Genomic DNA, 20,914 nt, shown 5'->3' with positions numbered 1-20,914 from the left:
AGTTTCTCAGTGTGGAAGGTGATGGGAGTTGGGGTGCTTTGGATGCTCTCAGGTCGTACTTCTGGCAGACCAAATACCAAAGTGACATAGCTGAAAAACTGCCGATAATGGCAAACTGGAAATAGTTGTTATGTATCCTATAACAGCGTATTCTTCTTAGTAGTTTGACTGCAAAGCAGAGGGGACCAACCATGAATATTAAATAACCTTGCTTTCATCAGAGCGCTCCACTCCTGTGTTGCAATTAACGTTCAGCAGCGGTCGTGGTGATGTAAGCTTCTGAGAACATCGTGAGCTTCTTCCCCTTATGAAGAAAAGAAGGTGGTGGAGAAGTCTTAAGTCTTAATTCAAGAACTGTTAAATATTTCCTTATTAAACATAGAAGATGTCTTAGTTAGCTGTGATTTCGCTGGTTCTGTTGCTGGGCTTTGCTCTCTGAGGTTAGATCACCTTGCTGTGGATGAGAGAAAAGTGTTGCTGAACGTGTTTAAACCAACAAATTAAGTAGGAGGTGATGGAGGAGAGGAACTTCCCCTCAGCCCTTTCCTCACTTGCTGTTCGGCCCTCTAAAAGGCTATTTTAGGACACGGTGAGCTTTGTTCCAGTGTTTCAAAGGCTTCAGCACAGAAGTGACAGAGGGATGTGCCACCCAGAGGGACGTTAATGGCACTGCTCTGAAGTGCCGTGTGAAGGCAGGGCAGCCAGAGCTTAGCAGAGCCAAAATTGGATGTGAAAGGTACAAAGTATGTGGTCCCTAAAAGCTGAGATGTGGCATTCCTTTTCTCCTTTCTTCCTGCCCTTATCATTATGGCTTTATTGTGCAGGGCTTCTCCCCACGCTTGTTAAAACACCGGGAGGAGCTGAAGCAGATCCGCTTGCAGACAAAGCAGTGCAGTGAGAAATGTTACCTCCAGATCCATTTGTGGTTTGGTCTAATTGCCAAGAAGCCTATTTCCACTCCTGATTGCGTGGGAGGGGAAACCATGATGGATTTTCATTTCTCTCCTGAGTTGCTATGCTACAACCACTGCTTCTTTCGCAATGCAGTTCAGCATTCACGATCTCCAGTGCTCAGATAAAACCATTACTGTCATGGTGCCATTTTTTTCTTCTTTTCTGGAAACTTACTTGCTGGTCACTTTGTGAATATTCATTAAATGCTTGTTTTGTTGCAGAGGATGTCGATACATTCGTTCATCTTGACTGATGCCCTTGGCTTTGGATGATGAATAGCGAAGCAGAGATAGAAGCTGGATTGCTAATCAATCCTTGTCACCTAAGCCAAAATGTAAACACTTTGAGATAAGCCAGGAGACAAAGAGCCTGCAGAATGCATCTTGCTGGAATTACGAATGCTTTTTAAGGTGCAAGAGGAGTTTTCTGTGGCTGCCAAGATAAAAATCCCTATTTGAGGCTTCCTGTTGAAGGCTTATGTTCGCCAATGGTCTACTTCTCAGCAAATGAGTTTCCTAGTTTTGAAGGAAAAATCACAGGTTCCCTTAATTTGTACAATTCCTTTGACAAATGCAAATTAGAAATACATTTTTGTTAAGTAAACCAATTAGATAAAATCATAAACTGAAACTGTCTTTTGGAATGTTGTAAGCAAACAGTTGCCTCAGGTGGTCTTTGAGGGTCACAGGTCGCTGGGGACAGTGACAAGGAAATGCTGCGTGCTCCATGTGTGCACTCCTTGGAAGGGGTCTGCTTGTGTCAGCTCTCAAGGGATGGCACCGTTGGTCTGTTGGTGCTGAGCTGTGACACAGAGTTGCACCCTCAGCAAGTTTGCTGACGACACCAAGCTGAGTGGTGCGGTTGATACGGTGGAAGGAAGGGATGCCATTCAGAGGGACCTCGACAGGCTGGAGGGCTGGGCTCGGGTGAACCTGATGAGGTTCAACACGGCAAAGTGCAAGGTTTTGCATTTGGGCCGGAAGAACCCCAGGCACCTGTACAGGCTGGGAGGAGCGGTCCTTGAGAGCAGCTCGGCAGAGAAGGACCTGGGGGTCCTGATGGACGAGAGACTGAACATGAGCCAGCAGTGCGCTCTGGCAGCTCGAAAGGCAAATGGGATCCTGGGCTCCATCAGGAGAGGGGTGGCCAGCAGGGACAGGGAGGTGATTGTCCCTCTCTACTCGGCTCTTGTGAGGCCCCATCTGGAGTACTGTGTCCAGGTGTGGAGCCCTCAGTACAAGAAAGACATTGAGATTTTGGAAAGGGTCCAGAGGAGGGCGACTAAGATGATCAGGGGGCTGGAGCACCTCCCCTATGAGGACAGGCTGAGGGAGTTGGGCTTGTTCAGCCTGGAGAAGAGAAGGCTGCGGGGTGACCTCATTGCAGCCTATCAATACCTGAAGGGAACCTACACCCAGGAGGGGAGTAAACTCTTCAAAAGGGCTGATAACAGCAGGACTAGGGGAAATGGTTTTAAGTTGAAGGAGGGAAGATTTAGGTTGGATGTTAGGGGGAAGTTCTTTACTAGGAGAGTGGTTAGGCCCTGGAACGGGCTGCCCAGGGAGGTTGTGGATGCCCCGTCCTTGGACGTGTTTAAGGCCAGGTTGGACGGGGTCCTGGGCAACCTGATCTGAATGTGGATGTTTGGTGGCCCTGCCAGGCAGGGGGGTTGGAACTACATGATCCTTGGGGTCCCTTCCAACCCGGGTGATTCTGTGATTCTGTGATTCTGTGGCTGCCACGTGGTGCAAACCTACTGTTATCCGGGCTCTACAATTAAAAAGAAAATGAAGTTGTCCAAGCTTTCAGAAGAACTTAGGGATTGATCTTGAGTTTTCCACGTCTTAGGGTTAAACAGAAATCTAGTGTGCTGCTGCACCTTTCAGAGCCATTCTGCTTTGTGCGTCCGTCTCGCTTCCCTCCCGTGGCCATTTGTATGCTGCAGGATCTCCGTTGGCAGTGCTGGGGTAGGGCTGTCCTGGTTATGTCCTCATCTCTTTACAAACAAGGCAGAAGAGAAGGAAAGAATGAGAAAATGTGTATGTCTGTACCCTAGGAGGAAAACGGATTGGGTAGCTTTCCTGTAGAACAACTGTAGCTGACTCCCCATAAACAAATGAATTATAGTTACCGCTTTCTATGGCTATGCAATGGAAATGATCCAAACTTTGGGTTCAATATCAGATGCAGAGACGTAAGGTCAAGTGTTGTAAGCAGCCCTTCACCCTGTGACCTCATTCCACTTGTATCTTCTGGGCACATTGTGTGTGGAATATTCTGGGAGGGGTTGGATTTCTTTTCTTTGCATCTATCACTTGTGAACTGAACTGTGTACAAATTTTCTCTTCTTAGTTGTATATGAGCACAGATCAAGATTAGAAAAATCACTGCAAAAGGAAAGGCTTGAACATAAGAAAGCAAAAGAAGGTAAAACATCATTTTTCCCTTTATTTCTGTGATAAGTTGGGTATTTAAGAAAAAAGTAACTTTTGTTCAATCTTGAATTACTGATTTAATAAAGCAGTAGGACCAGATCTGCAGATTGTGTTTTTAGGACTTGTTACAGATCACCACAGCATGGCAAACTATGTAAGTCTCTGTTATTCTTAAAACTGATGACTCAATGAATTAAATAACTGCTGTAGCAAAGGTTGAGAGCATTTCCAACAATGACGTGGTTTGGTGGGGCTCCTGATGGCTGCCTGGTGCCATCTGCTGGACAGCTGCCTCGTGATGTGCAGAGGTAATTTGTCACTGTGAAATCCCAAACTGAAGCAAAAGGACCTTTTTTAAATGTATTTCTATACTTCAGCTTGGTCTTGACTTTCTCACTTTTTAAACTACGCCTCTTTACTGCGATAGAAAAATCACAGAATCACACGTGATGCCCTTTTCCTTTTGAATGACGCTGCTGAGAGAGGCTGTGTGACAGATTTGTGCCCGTGGCCTTGAACTTCTTGCCCCTGTACCTCATACAAATACTTTAAATATATTTTTATTTCTGATTTTTTTTTTTTTTTTAAATGAAAATACTTTTTCAGCACTTGAGCATTTTGTTAAGTTCCTCTGTTTCTGAAGATCTGGAAATTGTAACTGCACTGTATTTTGCTCGTAGGAAAGTTTTTCTACACAAAAGTTATTTAAGTACAGATTCCAAAGTTTTTGGTTTTGTTCTTAATGAGTGTTTTTCCTTTTATGTTGTAGATTTTCTTGTTTATAAACTAGAAGCACAGGAAACCCTAAATAAAGGAAGGGTAAGTCATCAGTCCTAGTACCAGCTTCTGAGATTTCAGTAATATTTGATGCTATGTGGGCTGCAAGAAAAAGGCAGTGCTCTGCAATTACAGCTGTTCAAAGAAAGAGGTCTTGCAAGTGCTCATTGAAGGAGCTCTCACTGCGTTTCTCCGCTGCCATTCTTAATTATGTGAGTTGCTGTAAGAGATATAACTAATAAGCTGTAATAATACCTTTCCAGAAAACTACTTTAGAAAATATCCTCCTGTTTATATTATAGTCGTTCAAACACTATTATTAGTTCTAAAGGGACAGGGGAGTAAAGAGGTGTTAGAAATCTCTCAGGTGTTAGAAATTGCTCAGTCCACAGGGAAAAGAACAGTGACAGCACAGTGACAGCACTCTAACAAATGGTCTTTGAGCAGGAAACCACATATAAATACTAGTAATAAAATCATTAAGAAACCCAAACAATAAAGTGTTTTAGATACCAAATGGCAGAAGGAAAGCTGTCACTGGCAGGACCCAGAGACCTGTAGAGCTAGTATTTTATGGAGGCTTCAGGCTGAAAGTGGGGAGAGCTTTGTGAGCTGAGTAAAAGACATAAAAATGCATAGTTGCTGCAGTAAGTAGTAATAGTTACATATACACGCTTGTACGTACATACACACTTGTTATGTTTCAAAGCAAGTGAAGAGCTTAATTTGTTTCTTGATGATGTTATGTCCTTTGGTTTATGACTCCTGGATAACTGCATGTATTGAGGCTAGGAGAATGACAGTACTGTTCAGGTTAGTACTAATGTGTGCTTGTTTGTTTTACAGCAAGATTCAAACAGCCGATACAGTGCACTGAGTGTCCAGCACCAGATGTTGAAGGTGGGTGACCGAGCTGTCCAGTCTCACAGGACACTGGTATTCTGCAGCTTAAAGGGTGTATGGCCTCAGTCAACTCATTCCTGAATGTCAGCACACTGATGGTGCTTTCCTTGTACAGCAGTGCTGCTGAAAGCTGATTTACTGTGGTTCTTAGTAATCAGGCTTTCCACTGGGTAATGTAATCTTTTCAAATGCAATTGCCTGTATGGAGCAGGGACTTATCAGACTTCACATAGTTTGGCATCTAAGGAATTTCTCAGACACATTCAGCAGCTCCCTGTGGCACAGTGCAACTGCTGGGTGAGGTGACGTAGCCCTAGAAAAGGAGGCTGCTCGTCACAGAGATCATTTTGTGTTTGAGAGGATCCGCAGGCTGCATGCTTGGAGTAATAAACTTCCTGTTATGAATGCTTCGTATTCATTTAGACTTATTCAATAAACTGCCAAAGTCAATATTAGCCAGATATGCTAATACAGAGCTGTTCAGGTGTCCAACTTGGTATTTGCAGAGTCAACATGAAGAACTAAAGAAGCAGCACGCTAACCTTGAGGAAGATCACCGAAAACAAGGAGAAGAGTTCAGCAGGACGTTCAGTGATCACAAGCAGAGATACTTAGAACTGCAGCAGGAAAAAGAGCAGGAGATCTCTAAGCTGAAGGGTATATTGGCTGCCCATATTTAAGTGTGTGTCGGTCGTGTTTTGTGTGATGTGAGATAGACAGGCACAATGTCTGTTCTCACTAATTAGGAGGTGTAAGCTGGGTCAGACCGATCAGTTACATTTTCTTTATGATTTTCTGTGGCCTCTTTCTGAAATCTCTTCTTTATAAAAGGAAGTTAATGATTTTTGTCACTTCTATCAGAGATCTAATTGTGCCCCTTTATGAAGGGCCTTCGCGTACCTCATTTCTCACAGATCTGCTTTTCTCTGTATTTCTCAGCTTCTCTGAAACGTTGCACCTGCATACTTAGAAGATGAGGTGTTCATTTTTATCACTTAGTGCCCAGTTTCCTATTGAAAAGATCTCTTGCAGTTTGCAGAACACTCCAATCCTCATTATACAGTTGCATAAAACAGAAGGATGAGGGGCTCCCCATCATGGCCACTCTCTCCCATGTGTCACTAACACATGAGTTCATTTTGGAGCTGTCTGCAGGTTTGTCTGCACAGTATTTCACAGGCAGAGGCTGTGTGTATTAGTTTTGCCTTGGCTCTGCACCAGTGAAGTCACACAGCAAGCTCTGGGGCTGAGCTGGACCGCAGCCTAACAGCTTGGACTGTGGGCAGAGCTTGCTTGTGTCTGCTTGCAGTATTCCACATCAACATAATGTAAGAAGTGGGAAGAGAAGCCCCTCTCCCTGGGCCCAGAACGTAAAGCTTCTTAAATATGCTGGCCATCTGGGCACCTCTTCCAAAATAATAGCTTAGTCCTTTGGAATGAAACTCACTCACCAGATGCAGTGTGGGGGAAGAGGGAAGAGGGGAGGGTGGCTTCCTCTCTGCGTTTTAAAGATTCAGATTACCATAATGAATTTTGCCATCTGCAGTCCCTAGAATGAATGACAATGCACAGTTCCAGTTGCAGGCTGGGTGCACTGTAATAAAATTTAACCAAATATTATGCTTTTTTTTTTTTTTTTTGCTTGCAAATGTAAGATTCTTTATAGGATAAGTGAGAGGTGTAAGGAAAGCAAATCCTACCTTTTTGCTAATCCAGGCTTAATATTGGAATTGTGTAGATCCTAATATATTAGAATATTTGTAGTTAGTTCCTGTTGTGGTGCTTTAGTGTTACAATACTAAACTGGGTTTAACCTCTGTTGTTTCTTTTAAATAGAATCCCTGTACAATTTACGGGAGGAGAACAGACAGCTGAGAAAAGCTCACCAAGATGTTCATACCCAGCTGCAAGATGTAAAGGTAGGTTTTCTTTTGAAGGAGGGGTGCCAGAACAATTAGCAAATAGAACAAAAAGCCCAAGATTTAATAGCAATAAATGGGCAAAGACTTGTAGTTTCTCTAATGTGGCAAAAGGGAGAGAAATATGGCTGAACTGCATTTGTTGTCTTTTGCCACCTGCACTTAAGGAACATGATCATTTTAAATAAATATATGTTTATATATACTTAAGAGACTAAATTGGAAGACAAGTGTTCAGTGCAGAAATTTGAATGGGAAATTTGACTGTAAGTAATGGATTGTGCATTTGCCAAAGACAGTGCTGCATTTTGAACTGCATCAAGTGATCTCCGTAGTTCAGAACCCCCTAAGCTTCCTGACTTACCTTTAGAATAAACTTTGTGAAACATGTCATGCTCTTTTTGTTTTTTTGTGTGTGTAGCAACAGCATAAGAACTTACTGTCCCAGCACAACCAGCTTGTAGTGACATTGGAAGACCACAAGAGTGCACTAGCTGCTGCACAGGTCAGAAAGGAAAGCAGCTTGTATTAGCTCTAACCTTCCTTCCAGCTAGTTTCTCCTAGTTCAGCTGACTGTAACGTTATGCATGTAGCCTTTCGCATGGGGAATTTGTAATTAGCACAGTGCTGCACACTGCAGAGAAATGCATGAGTTTAAGGGTTGCTTTAAAGAAGCTGCAGCAACTTACAGGCCTCTGAGGAGATACAAAGCTGTATTTGTAGGCCCCAGAGTGCATGTGTTATTGGTGAGAATCTCTGCGCTTCTGGGAGCTGGAGAATTCCTTTCTTTCTGTCTTCTCTGATAGAACTTTTAGTAGTTTAACATCTCTCTCTGACTTTCACATGCATCACTTTTAAAGACCTGGATGCTGATGTCTAATCAAGTTTCTTTTCCTGTACGAGTAAGGCTATATACATCAGTGCAAGACAGATTGGGCATATATATGGAGATATAGAAGCTCCATCTGAAATTCAAATTAGTTTCCTTTTTTTTTTTTAATCAGCAGCATTGTCTTAGATGTTGGTTTCAAATGAACTGCCCGTGTAGCCTGAACTTTGCTAGGCTATGGCAAATTCAGTCAGCTGTACGACCTGTGTAGGTCACAGGGCTGGAAGTTGGGAGTAATGTTGGAGAAAGGAAGGCTCTGGTGAAAGATGAGGGGGAAGGTCGTGAGGCAGTGGGAAGTTGCTTTTGTTCCTGGCTGAACTTTCTTCATCTGAGTGCTTTTCAAGGTCCACAAAATCATGAGTTGCATTAAAAGGACTTGAGGTTTTTGGGTTCTCTTTGTTTTGTGCATTGCATGCAGATATTCAAAAGACAGGGAGAGACCAGGAAAGTCTCTCTTAGACTGTGTAAGGATACTTAATTTCCAACATTGAGCATGCTGGAAGCTGACTGTAAGCTCTGTTCCCACTGTCCTCGTTAGTTACCTGCTATGTATTTCTGATAACTGAAACTCACCCAGGGCAGACCCAGAGCCTGAGTTAAGGTCTACCAAAGCCAAAGGGAGGCTCCGTTTACTTCTCCTGCTTTTGGATTTAGTTTTGTGTCACACAAAGCCTTTCTGTCTGTAAGCAGAATGTGGCATTTATCCTGTGGAGAACCTCCTTCAAGTGGAGGATCTCCTGTAGCCTTTCAGAACAGAAGGTATTCAGCACACTCACATAGTTTCTCCTGCATATCAGCTACAGAAGGCGCACAAGGGATTATTGCTTAGAAATGCGGCTCTGTAAATTACCCTGCTGCTTCTAGGTGTATTCTAGACATTAAGCATCAGTAGTCAATGCAGCACTAATGTATTTGTGACCTGAATCTTCAAGGCATTGTAATCTGTGTCCTTTTCCATAGCTCAAACAGCCAGACAGACTCTTTATACATTTTTATAAATCCTGCCTTTCTGCCAGCCTTAATACCTTTTAGGCTGTGGCCTTGAATCACAATGTTCAGCTTAGAATGATTTGTATGGTGAGATGGAGCACTTGAAGTCTGATCTAGACATGCATAGTTTCAATATCCCAGTGCGTTGGTCTCTCTGCGTGGTCAGTAAATAGGGGGAGAAATAAAACTCAAAGACCTACGTATCTGTCTTTTGTTGAGTAAATACTATGTTTTCCTCTAAAATTTCATATTGGATTCTCCAACAGTTAATCAGGAAAGAGAAGTATCCCTCTGGAATGGTGAAAGTAATTACTGTGCGTTCTGCTTTGCTTTTAGACCCGTCTGTTTTAACGGCTGCCTTAGTCTGTTGAGGATGCTTCGAGGTGCGCCTCGCTTCGGAGCTGTAATGCAATGCATCATGTCAATCTGTAGCACTGTGGATATTGTTCTGTAGTATGCATTGTTCATCGATGCATCGTGCCTGTCTGCTGTACTATTGATTGCTATGATACCACTTAACGCACTGAACCACACACACAGGAGCCAGATTGTAAGCTGAGTTTTTAAATGACTTGTGAAATGCACTTCAGATTTCAGAGTAGTAAATGCTTCCTCCATCTCCATGGAGCAACAGAGGTGCCCTGCTGTGGGGCGCTGCCTCTCATAAGCAGTTGGTCAGCTTTTATAAATCTTGCATTTCTCAATAAGTTTTACTGTGTGACAAGCTTTCTTCTATGCCTATTGTATAGGCAGCAACCAGTCTTGCTTCTCATGCTGGATTTCAAGGCTAGAGGAAAATATTCTGATCCTATACGGAGTTAAACTGCAAATCAGAATACATCCTACTGTTACATTTTAGAAAGACTTAAGAAATTTACATTTGGTCTTTTTTTTCTTTTTCCTTACTCTCTTTGCCAAGGGTGTTCTGTGACTTTTGTTGCCTCCGTTCTGTATCTTGTCTGTTGTCTTTTGTAACACCTGTCTAAATGGTGAGGATTTGGCATTTTCATGATGTGTATACGTGCTAAAAGAATTGTGCTGCTTTTTACCAGTAAAGAAGCTGGGGTGCTCTGTTTCCCTCGCTTTAGTCTGCCAAGAAAACTGCATCGTCTCCTTCTGACAATTCTCCTGCTTGGCATGAAAAAAACAAATCTTCATCTTTGTCCTATGGGGATTTTTCCAACATTCTTCGCATGCACGTGCACTTTGGCTGAAAAGATGATGATGAATCAGTGCTGTTAGGCGCATGGAAGCGACCATTCTTAAAAGCTCTCATCCCTGCTACTCCTAGTAGTTGCTGTGATGTGAATATTGAGTCTTTCTTGCGTATATCTTGCCAGCAAGCTGACTCTGGTGTTTTTCACTATGTTTTATTAAGAAGTTGATTTGGACGTGGCATAATTAATGTGTTGACTTCAGTCCCAGGTAGAGGAATACAAACAGCTGAAGGACACGCTGAACAAAATACCGAGTTTCCGCCAGTCTGAGAAGTTGGAAGCAAACGAACAGGCGGAGGTGCGGCCGCCATCTCCCCACAGTGAGCTCCCAAAACACCACAAAGCTGTGGCTGGAGGGCATAAAGAGGTATAAAACACTGACTTGCTGCACAAGCCGTAGGAAATAGTTTCCATTTAGTAAAAATACTAGCTACGTGCTTAACTTCCATTGGAAACATACATATAGGGCTACTTGATGATGCTGTTGTATTGTGTAACAACTTGTTTAGGTATGCAGAGCCAAGAATCAGGTATTGATACCTTCTGGCAGGAAGGGTAGCATGTGTTAAGGCAGCCAGTTGGCTCTCCTGACTACAGTTTCACTATGCAGGTGGAAATAAAGGTGTCTGTATCTGGTGCTTAGCTCTCCTGAAAATATGAAATCTATAATATCTTGCACTCGTATAATGTTACATGTTTTTCAGAGTGAGAAGCCAAAAGAGAGAGAAGAAGTAAATAGCCAGGAGAGAGATGACAGAGCTGAGTCTTTTCATCTACAAAGAAGGGCTAACGAGGGCCAGCATGCCAAAGAACTGAATATTCAGGAGCAACAAGAAGCTGGAGAGGATGATGAGCAACATGTTGATCAGGCTGAAGAAGAACGCAAAAAGGAACTTGAAGAGGAAGAAATGGAGCAGGCAGGTCAGCCTCAGCACTTAGAAGAGGAACAGGACCAAGTGCCAGAAGAGCATGAGTGGAAGAAACAGGAGCAGAAAGAAGAAGAAACCAACATATTGGGTGAACGTCTTCCATCAGAGGTATGGAGCGCTTTTCTTACCTACTGGTCAATTAATTCACTGTTTAATTGGAGGCATCGCTTGCCATCGCTGGTCCTGGTACTTCACTTGCCTGTTCTCAGGTAAAGTTGGTGTAGCATTTATAGAAAATTTGGGATTCAAAGCACTTGCACGCACAGGATCAGCACACACTCACTGCTGTGCTTGCCAAATGCAGCTTAATTAACATCAATTCTGCTGATAAAGAGCAACAGGTGGAAGAAAAGAGCAATCATTTTGAATCCAATGTTCTATTTTAAATTTGAAGCCTGTGGCAGATAATGGAAAGTAGATCATGCTTATGAGCATGAATTGTAGAACAGCCTGAGCTGGAAGGGAATCGTGATCAGCACTTTGATGAGGAGGTGTCCTGCCATACTAATTTGGTGAATCTCAGCAAATTGCAGACTTTCCTTTTCAGATACAATTTCCCTCTATAAGCACATTTCCATCCCAGTGTTCACTGCCATTTAGTAGGCAATTTAAACTGCAAAGTGAACAAGACCAAAAAATGGGGGAAATCAGTGTGGAGCAGTGGCAGGTCTTGCTCTGTGCAGCTCTAAGTAAAACCACTGAGTGCTGGATTTATGTTCTAGATCAGATCTCTAGAGGAATACACGTTTTACTGATTTCTTTTATATTTATGAGTAGGAAAAGCGTGGCTTCCTGCAGTTTTTATCTTCTTTGCCACGTTCTCCACAAACACCCCCAAAACTCTCAAAATCTGTTCAAAAAACTGATTTAAATTTAAACAAAGACAAGAGGTAATGAAATAACTTTGTTAAACTTTTCTCCGTTGCGTACAGAATCTGCCTAATTTTCCCACTTACTTTTGATGTCAGAAGTTTTGTGCTTGCTTTTGATCACTGAATATAGGATTTTAACCTATGACTAAAACGTTTCTTTGGCAGGTAACACCGACAAAAGCTGTCACAAAAAGATACAAACCAGCCTACGAACAGCAACTGGAGCAGCAACAGCTTGCAGCCCAAAGAGCAGAGGAAGCCAATCAGCTCAGGGAACACCAGGAATCGCTGCACCAGCAAAGGCTGCAAACACAGCTGTTAAGGCAGCAACAGCTTCAAGAAAAGGAGCTTCAGCTACAGAGAGAGGCAGAGCAAGGAGAAAAATTCTATAAGAGCCGACTGAGGTTAAATTCTTTTCTGTATGTTTGTAATGGACTGTGCATTGCATGGTCTGTGCTCTGGGTATTATGGCATCCACCACAGCACCACTGAAAAGAGGCAAATCCAGTACTGAAATTAAATCAAGTTAGCCTCGACTCTTCCTTTCTGTGGATAAATCTGATTGCTGTTTTTAAGAGTGGGAGCTGCTTGGTTTTTTGTTTTGTTTTTTCCCCTTTCACCATGGAAGCCTCTGAAATCTGTAGGAATGAAAGTACCCAGGAGTTAGCATAGGGAGTGCTCATTCTATAAAGAGCATTGTCTTTCAGGAAAGGTGATGCTAAAAAGTAACAGCTAATATAAAGCTAGACTGGAAAACATTCTGGCAGGAGTTGGAAGAGGCAGAGATGAGGTATGGTTGTTTGTTTCTTGAAGCTAAAATGCTTTCTGAAGCTGAAATAATGAATTTGCATTTACTTTTCTCAGTCAGCAGGCTCGTTATGATAACATGGACCATGATATTGTGCAAGGGGAAGAAGAGCAAGGCATTCAGGAAGAAGAAGGAGGTAAGGTTCCTTCTGAACTGCCTTTCATGCAAGGTTTTGATATTATTTCACATTCAGCTCAGATTCAGATGAAATATAAACAAAGAAAAAATAAGCAGTTTAAAGCCCCAAGCTCAAGTAACACTGTTGGAACTGATTGAAACACAGGTTTTACTAAAGATCATATCCATATTTCTGAAAGGAAAGGTGTCCTTTTGCTTAAGCTCCTTAGACAGGCCTTTAAGTCTCTGTTGCATATATGGCTTTGCCTATGATTTTCTTTGCTGCCTTGAAATTTAATGATCTTTTAGTGTTAGTTTCCTTCTACAAGTAAAACAGCTCTGTTGGCATTACCTGTTTGGTGAGCTTTTTAGGAAGAAACTGCCTACTGCTAAAAGCACCCATGGAAGGTGCTATATGACAACTCTCTTTAAAAGGGCTACCTAGAAACTGCAGTCATACAATAATATCAAAAATTTGTCAGCTTATGAACATGATAACCAGCACCGGGATGAAGGTGAAGATGAGGATCAAAACAATGCAAATGAGCAGCACGAACCAGAACATCAAGGAGAAAATCAGGCTGATGAACCAGTGAGTATGAATTAAGATGCTATGGATTGCAATTGCTACTGAAATGAAAACCCAGAAGTCTCATCTAACATAATTACACATTACAGAAATAAGGTGAAGCAGAGTTCTGCTGGGAAGACGAGTCTGACAGTTTGAAACTACATCCGAGATCTATTTAAAGTTGCTGCTTCTAATTTGGGAAGAAGTGAAAGAGAGCTTTCCAGTTGGAAGGCAGTTGCTTTTGTAAATTCTTCTGATCTCTGCATGAGGTAGAATAAAGGATTTGGTGACATTTTGATTAGATGAGAGAATGAGAGCCAACTTAATCACCACTGAAACCAGCTGGAGCCTTTCCACAGGAATCAGTGGTCACTAGATCAAAATCTTGTCGGTACCACAAAGCGTGAGTTCTTGAAAGGAGAACAGAACTTCAGCACTGAAAGCACTCACTGCATGCATTGCTCAGAGAGCTAGATGCAGGAGAATCAGTATCATGTCTTCCCCAAGTTCAATTTTTTTATAGTGTTGTGGAAAATAAAACTTGTCATCCTTCCTTCCCACCCCATAAGCAAATTTAGTGGTATAGTAAATATTTTTAGAGGACCTTCATATTGTTGGCTATAAAGATACTGGAAAGACTTCTGCAATGAAAAGCAGAAAGAAAATGCTCATTTTTGAATGGCAAAGTGTGAAGACTAAATACGTTGTGGGTTTTTTTCCTTCTCATTCATATAAACACAGATGAGGTCAGTATTGTAAAACAGACTGGTATCAGAAGATCTCATCTCTTTTAAGCTGTGTACATTAAATTTTTAGGGTTTTTTTTTTTGTGTCAGTTTTCAGATATTCAGTAAACAGAGTCCAGCAGCCTATGTGGCTCTAACATACCTCATGCTAAGGTAGCTTTCAAGTAAAATGGCATTTGGCTGTGAAATTAAATGAATATGTATTTAACATTCATATCTGAAAAATACAGAAGGCAGCCATGGAAGATGTGAACCCTGCTGATGACCCTAACAACCAGGGAGAAGATGAATTTGAGGAGGCTGAACAAGAGAGAGAAGAAAATTTACCAGATGAAAATGAGAAGCACAAGCAGAACAGTGAGAAACAAGGGCATCCTGGAGTGGAAGAACACCTAGTGGTCAGTAAAGGGAAAGAAAGCACCTGTGGGTCCTCTGTAAGAGCAGCACAGCACTGCTTGATGAGAGAACACAGCTCCAAATGTAAAGATCCATTTTAAACCATACGTAGGTGAAAGTATGAAATTACTCCTGGTGATACACCAGTATGTCTTTCATGACTAGCTTTGCCCAACAAGGTTCTGTAATCTTATTCTGAGGGGCCTCTGTAATGACCTTCACACAAAGCACTGCTAGAGCCCCTGTTCATCCAGTCTCCAAAGTGTTTTTGTTTTGTTTGTCCTTGCTGTGCTGTCTCCATGCCATCAGCACTCAATCACCTGTAAGCATTGGCATCCCTTTACCTCTGTGGCCATTCCACTGAATGCTGCACCTTCCAGTTGTGTTCTAACTGTAAGCTCCTCTAGGCACAGATAAGCTGTATTTTTATGGCACTGGTCTTTATTGGTGGGACTATTTCATTCCTGATTAGCATGGGAAGTATTGCTTAATTTTATGAAATGATTTTTATTATAATCATTCTGCTGTCTATCTTTTAATTTAGGGCAAATCTAAATCTTATAGCCAGGCTATCATTAATGCTAATGAATGCTCTGTAACTTATTATTTTTTTCTACGCCTTTCTGTGAAGTTTTCACTTTTAGAACAAGAATCTTTAACCCTTTGTCTTCTAAAATTAATGGCTACGTACACAAAAACTGAATTTTCACATGATCTTTCTGCAGATGGCAGGAAATCCTGACCAGCAGGAAGATAATGTGGATGAGCAGTATCAGGAAGAGGGCGAGGAAGAGGTAAGAAAACAGATGTAAGGCATATGTGGATCAGATAGCATAGCAAACGTTCATTAACTGTCAAGGCTGGTATCTTTTATAACTGCAAAATGAACCCAAAGCACGTTGCCAACGGTAGTTTCTGACTTTATGAAACCTTGCTAGTGTTTGCTATTACTCTGCTGTGCACTGGTGGACACAGACACAGTTAGTGTCATTGCTGCTTATGTGCTGTGATTTGTTAGCCTTCCATGTAACACAATATTAATTGTGAAATAATTGAAAAGATTAGGCCATTGGCAATGCAAGGATAAAATCCTGCAAATCTCGAGCCCTTTGAAGGTCACTGCAAACCTCATTAACTCTGCACCTCTAATCACACATTGCTGTTCTGGGCAAACTGCTTTCCTGCTCAATTATTTACTGTTTAAGACTGACTTTGATTTATCTGTGCTCCTCCTAAGGATTGCAAGTTAGCCCCTACTGCTCTGCTGGTGGAGTCAAATAGGTGGGAAGCTGTTTGCACATTGCTTTGAGCTGGAGAAATGAAAGGAAGGGAAGGGAACTTTCCCTTCATGTGTTGAATGGCATGCCCATTAACATGCACTACCCTGTAATGTGCTCTGCAGTTCTTCAGTACTTACCTAATCAATTGCTATTTTCTACTTCATACATAATGATTTACAAAACGGCTATTCATTATTCACTAATGGGGATTAGCTGGGATGCACTTAGAATCAACAGTTCAAAATACAGTACTTAAATCAAACCAGTCATTAGGATCTGGGAATGGCTGGCATTTGGCAATTACTTTGGCTACAGGAAATAATTTGATGCATGTTTCATAAAGGACTAGAACCAGCGTGCCTACTGGAAGCATTAATTGTAAGCAGCAGCTGAATGGGTAATCAAGAATGAGGTAAGATGCTGTAACTAGGAATAGTTTCTGTATGAGGTTGACTGAAATATTATATGCTGCTGCTGTTCAAATCTGTTTAAAATATCCCTCAGTGATCCAGGTTTGATGGCTTCTCATCTGCTAGCAGCAATAGCTAACCCCAAACAAGACGTTCACGAGCAGCTTTCACCTCCTGCTCTGAGAAACTGCTGAGCACACTGTCCTGCTACAATGAAGGCTGACAGAGAGAGGGAGAGAAAAGCTAAATAATTTGGCTGTTGCTGCTGCTGTTCAGGAGAATGTGAAAGGGAGCCCTGCTGGAAGTAGCACTCACGTTGATGTTTGTGGCAGGGGTAGGAGGCAGCAGTGAGTAGCAAATACTTTCCAGCTATGTGAAGTGGCTGTTTTCCACTGGGGGAGCTGAAAGGCCTTAGGGAAGCATCATACCCAACTTGTAGGTCACCATTTGAAGAGTATGTGCACAAAAGCTTACAGTTCTTCAACAGAAAATCCAGTTTACTTCTTTGTAATTTGCACCTAAATATGAAAGGACATGGAAGTGAGGGAAAGTGCTGACAGAAAAGAGAGGACAGGGTTGAAAGAGATTGTTCTTCACTGCCTATCCCTGTTTACTCTTCTGAAGTTTTCCAAGAGCAGTTGTGAGCAGTTTCCTGATTTGTGCTTTCTTTCCTTTAACCTCTCCATGCCCTTTCTTTTTAAAAATCTTTCTTCTGTGAAGATGAGCACATTTATGCCACAGGCTACTTTAAAAAAGAAAAAAAAAGATGACTAAAACGTACTGAACAGCTCTGTGCTCTTCAGATTCAGGAAGATTTGACTGAGGAGAAGAAACGAGAACTGGAACGCAATGCTGAAGAGCCATATGGTGAAAATGATGAAAATGTAAGTGCTGTGTAAACCCATAAACTCAGTGGGTGACATGAGAGGATTAAACACTTGGCACAGCTGTGATTGTGTCACAGTGACATTGCATTATCATGCTTGGAACTTTCCTCAGATGATAGACCTTGAATTTTCACACTTTACCTGAACTTACTTTTGCTCACCCTTCCACTTCCATGTCCACGGTTGGTGCTTGGACACCTTTGGAAAGCTTTTCCTATGCCTGAAGAACAGCAACAACAACTCCAGCTGCTTCCTTTTTTCTTTTCCTTAACCTCTCATTGTCCTAGAATGAGGAAACTGCCACTTTCACGGAATCTGATTATTTTTCTTTTAATAAATCAGGGAGATGAAAAGAATAACGGGGAAACGGATCAAGAGCAAGAAATGCAAGATGAGAACAACCATCAGAAGGAAGTTCATGAAGAAAATTATGAAGAGGAAGAAGAGGAGGAAGAGGAACGTGGAGCTGCTGCAGCAAAAACACGGAGACGAGGGGAGATGTAGTCCTCACTTTTTGGTAGCAGACACATTCCTGATTTTAAGAAAAACTTTTTTGGGATATTTAAGTCCCAAAACAAGTTTGTGTTTTACTCTTTTTACTTTTCTATTAGATGCTCTCATATGTTTATATGAATACAGTATTTTGATACTCTAGATTAGGATTTCTTTTCTATTAAAGATGTACATAAGTAGCCATCATGCAGGTTTCATTTTTCATCCTTCAGGGCATGTTTTAAGAGGCCAATCTGTAATACGCTTCCACTTCATCCAAGCCTGACAGACACTTGGTCTAATTTCAGTTACACTGAACATCTGAAGAAATACTTCTAGTGCCTAAGCCCAGTCAGCATTAGTCAGTCCAGCTCTGTCTCCCTTGACACCACTCACATGACTAATGGCTGGCCAGCTACCTGTCTGAGGCACAGCCTGCAGTGCTCCTGAAGGCCCACAGGTAGTTTCATTCATTATGATCTCATGAGATTCTTCAAATCCTTGAAGATGAGCACATGCCCAGCTGTTTATGGGACCAAGCCTCTTACAGATGCAGGACAGTTATAAAATATGCAAGTTTTACAAGCCTTCAAAATACAGCCAGGTGAACAGCTGTTCATTTTGGCAGCTGTTTATATACAGCTAAATTATGCATTTGTTTTAATAAATATTACCTTATTACCTAGGTACTTCAATTACATGCACTACATAGCAGATAACGTAAACGGTGCTATGCTGGGATGCGAGCTGGGAACCTATTTAGACTTGATGATCCTTCATGAGAAATCAAAACACTACAGCTGTCACATGAATTAAGATTTACAGAAGGAGCAATTTTGTCATCCTAGCTAATATATTAAAAATGTGACCTACCAGCTGTAATTAGATCATCTTCGTGACATGCTTTCTGGAGACTGGAGAGAGGGTTAAGGCATTTAAAATGAGTTGGTGTGATTTGATGCCAGATGCTGAACTAATTTATTTTTAAGTTTAAGCTGGAAAGATTTCTGTGTCCTCTAGTGTGAAAAATCAAATGAGTGACAAATCCCACAGAAGCTTTTTGAACAGCAAGCATCTCTAGCACTGCATGCCTGGGTGCAATGGAAAAGGGGTGGGGAATGATGCAAAAATTGTGCCTTGGTGTAAGCTACGATGAACATAATCACAGTGCATGAATATATACAGTGTTTGTATTGGTACAGACCCTGGTTATTTAATATATGTTGTAAGGAGAGTGGGAATCTGGATTTCCTAGGCCATGCCCCATTGCTGGAAATGAGGCACGCAGTAGCTCCCCTTAGGAAGTGTGTGTTAATATATAAAAGGAGAGGGTTTGGGATTTTTCCCTTTTTAAATAACGATGCATAGCAATGGTTTTAGTTTAACTTTTGATATGAATGTAATTTAATTCATTTTTCTACTAACTCAATTACATTCTGTTTTATAGTTGGTTTCCACTCTCGGTAATTTTCCTGAATGTCTCAGACACAGTGCTTATGTTTCATAGGAATATTTTTGTCAGCAAGTACTTCGGGTTTTTAATTACCATAAATCAGAATTACCTTATGTATAAAAAAAGTTTACATGATACTGTAAAATGTATGATATGTACATAATCCTCAGAATACAATTATTTTGGTAAATTGGCCTGTATTTTTAATGTCACTGTTGCAGTATTTAATTATTTGAGGCATAATAAAACTTGACTGCAGTCAATGAGCTGGAATACGGTCACTGATTTTTCACAAGTGTGAAGTGATGTGTTCATACTTCAGCATCTCTTAACCTTTCTATCAAGTGAAAGACGACGACCAGCTGTCCTCTGCCCAAGCTGTGGTGTAGGAACCAGTCAGTACTGTGTGTTCAAATAGGAGGAGAGTCCTCCCTCATCCTGTGGCTCCTTCATTACCCTGTGGCAGAAGGCTGAGGCTGTGACTATGGAGGTGGACGTACAAATATTAAACTCAAGCTTAACAGGGGAACACAAAGGGCTCTGTCTTGCACAATATATACTTCATTTATTCTAATGGAAGCAGCATTACTTGTTACGGAATGTATACGACAGCTTTAATGCTGCTGGAGAGGCAGAGGACACAGACTCATCTATCTACCTACAGTGTGGAATGAGCCAAAGTCATCTGCAGATGCAAATGATCTACACTACCTCTACTTTTATAGTGTCCTCACATTGAAATAAGCTGCTGCTCTCTTCCCCAAGTCAAGAAAGCAATTGCTTGAGCAATTTTCTGCTGATGAATGGAGTTAAATGAGCATTTATCCATTTTGCTGGAATTTGGGCCATGCTGCCACCAGTGCCCTTGGGCACAGTGTGTTTATTAAGCAGCTGTGACGATGCCCTTTTGTTTTCTGTCAGGCTGTGAGGCTTTGCTTGGCTAACTTGTCACTCCAGCAGAAGTCCAGAGCGACAACAAAACTCTGCCCATACTTGGGAGCTGCAGAATAAGGGCTCCTATTATGTGCTGTATGAGCCAGTGTACACAGCAGATGCAATATTTACTTCAGCAAGCAAAACAAGTTCACATTTACTGTCAGTAGGCCAAGAAAGTCTTAATGAAAGCTTGTTCTATCCTTCACCAAGAGCCTATTCACTCCAGAGAAAAGTTACTTGACCAAAGCTCAACAATCTGAATAGGGTTTTAGCCTTAGCTGACAACAGCACTGTGCAACCCGTAACACCCAGCTCCCACTACAGCACGGCGTGGTGGGGCTTTCCCAGGGCTTCCCAGCCCAGCTGCTGGAGGTTGGCATTGCTCACAGCATCGCTCCACGACTTCCAGAAGCTTTCATAAACACAAACCACACAACTATAACCATGCACCCTGAGCTGCCAGATTCTGTCCCCTTTCCTGGTGCACAACACTCAGTGCCAGACCCTGAGGTCTCATGTGTATGTGAATATACGCAGTGTGTGTATGTGAATATAAATGCTTGCCTCGTTGCTATCCCCACAGTTCTGAGATAACAGGGAGTAGTGACTACTTTGCTGATCAATAAATTAATGGATCGATGTGAAAAAATGAACTGCAGATGCCCCGCAGCTGCAGCCTTTGGGCCTTATGAAGGTGAAAGGCAGACTTGCTAGTTTTTGAGCCACCACAAGGTATCTCCTCCTGCCTAATAATAAATTGAGAAAGCAGCCAAGAGGATTTTGCTCTAGCCATAAAATATGTTAAAAAAAAACAACATCCAAACAAAAAAACACCCCACACCCAATGGAAAAAAATAAAACTCAGCAGGATTCATTCTGTAGATCAAGAGATCCTCCAGTGACTCAGGTGGAATCTGACTGCTCTACCACTCA

General features: G+C 41.8%; 1 protein-coding gene across 2 annotated transcripts in view; it reads left to right on the top strand.

The window, feature by feature from the left end:
• GOLIM4 (golgi integral membrane protein 4) overlaps positions 1–19,308 on the top strand; it is a 28,099-nt gene extending 8,791 nt beyond the window's left edge. The window contains exons 2-16 of one of the 2 annotated variants that reach the window (XM_042881101.1): positions 3,307–3,381; positions 4,159–4,208; positions 5,013–5,066; positions 5,576–5,726; positions 6,906–6,988; positions 7,410–7,493; positions 10,287–10,451; positions 10,789–11,121; positions 12,051–12,289; positions 12,750–12,829; positions 13,293–13,402; positions 14,358–14,525; positions 15,249–15,317; positions 17,017–17,097; positions 17,443–19,308. In XM_042881101.1, the coding sequence (XP_042737035.1) occupies positions 3,307–3,381; positions 4,159–4,208; positions 5,013–5,066; positions 5,576–5,726; positions 6,906–6,988; positions 7,410–7,493; positions 10,287–10,451; positions 10,789–11,121; positions 12,051–12,289; positions 12,750–12,829; positions 13,293–13,402; positions 14,358–14,525; positions 15,249–15,317; positions 17,017–17,097; positions 17,443–17,604 (1,904 nt within the window). In that variant the 3' untranslated portion in view covers positions 17,605–19,308. The remainder of the gene's footprint in view (positions 1–3,306; positions 3,382–4,158; positions 4,209–5,012; positions 5,067–5,575; positions 5,727–6,905; positions 6,989–7,409; positions 7,494–10,286; positions 10,452–10,788; positions 11,122–12,050; positions 12,290–12,749; positions 12,830–13,292; positions 13,403–14,357; positions 14,526–15,248; positions 15,318–17,016; positions 17,098–17,442) is intronic. The other variant, XM_042881102.1, reaches the window with a different exon arrangement.
• Positions 19,309–20,914: the final 1,606 nt, after the last annotated feature.

The sequence above is a fragment of the Lagopus leucura genome, unplaced genomic scaffold (genome assembly GCF_019238085.1).
Source record: "Lagopus leucura isolate 7727_CA_CO unplaced genomic scaffold, USGS_WTPT01 Super-Scaffold_100029, whole genome shotgun sequence".
Lineage (NCBI taxonomy): Eukaryota > Metazoa > Chordata > Aves > Galliformes > Phasianidae > Lagopus > Lagopus leucura.
This window is presented reverse-complemented; position numbering and strand designations above follow the sequence as displayed.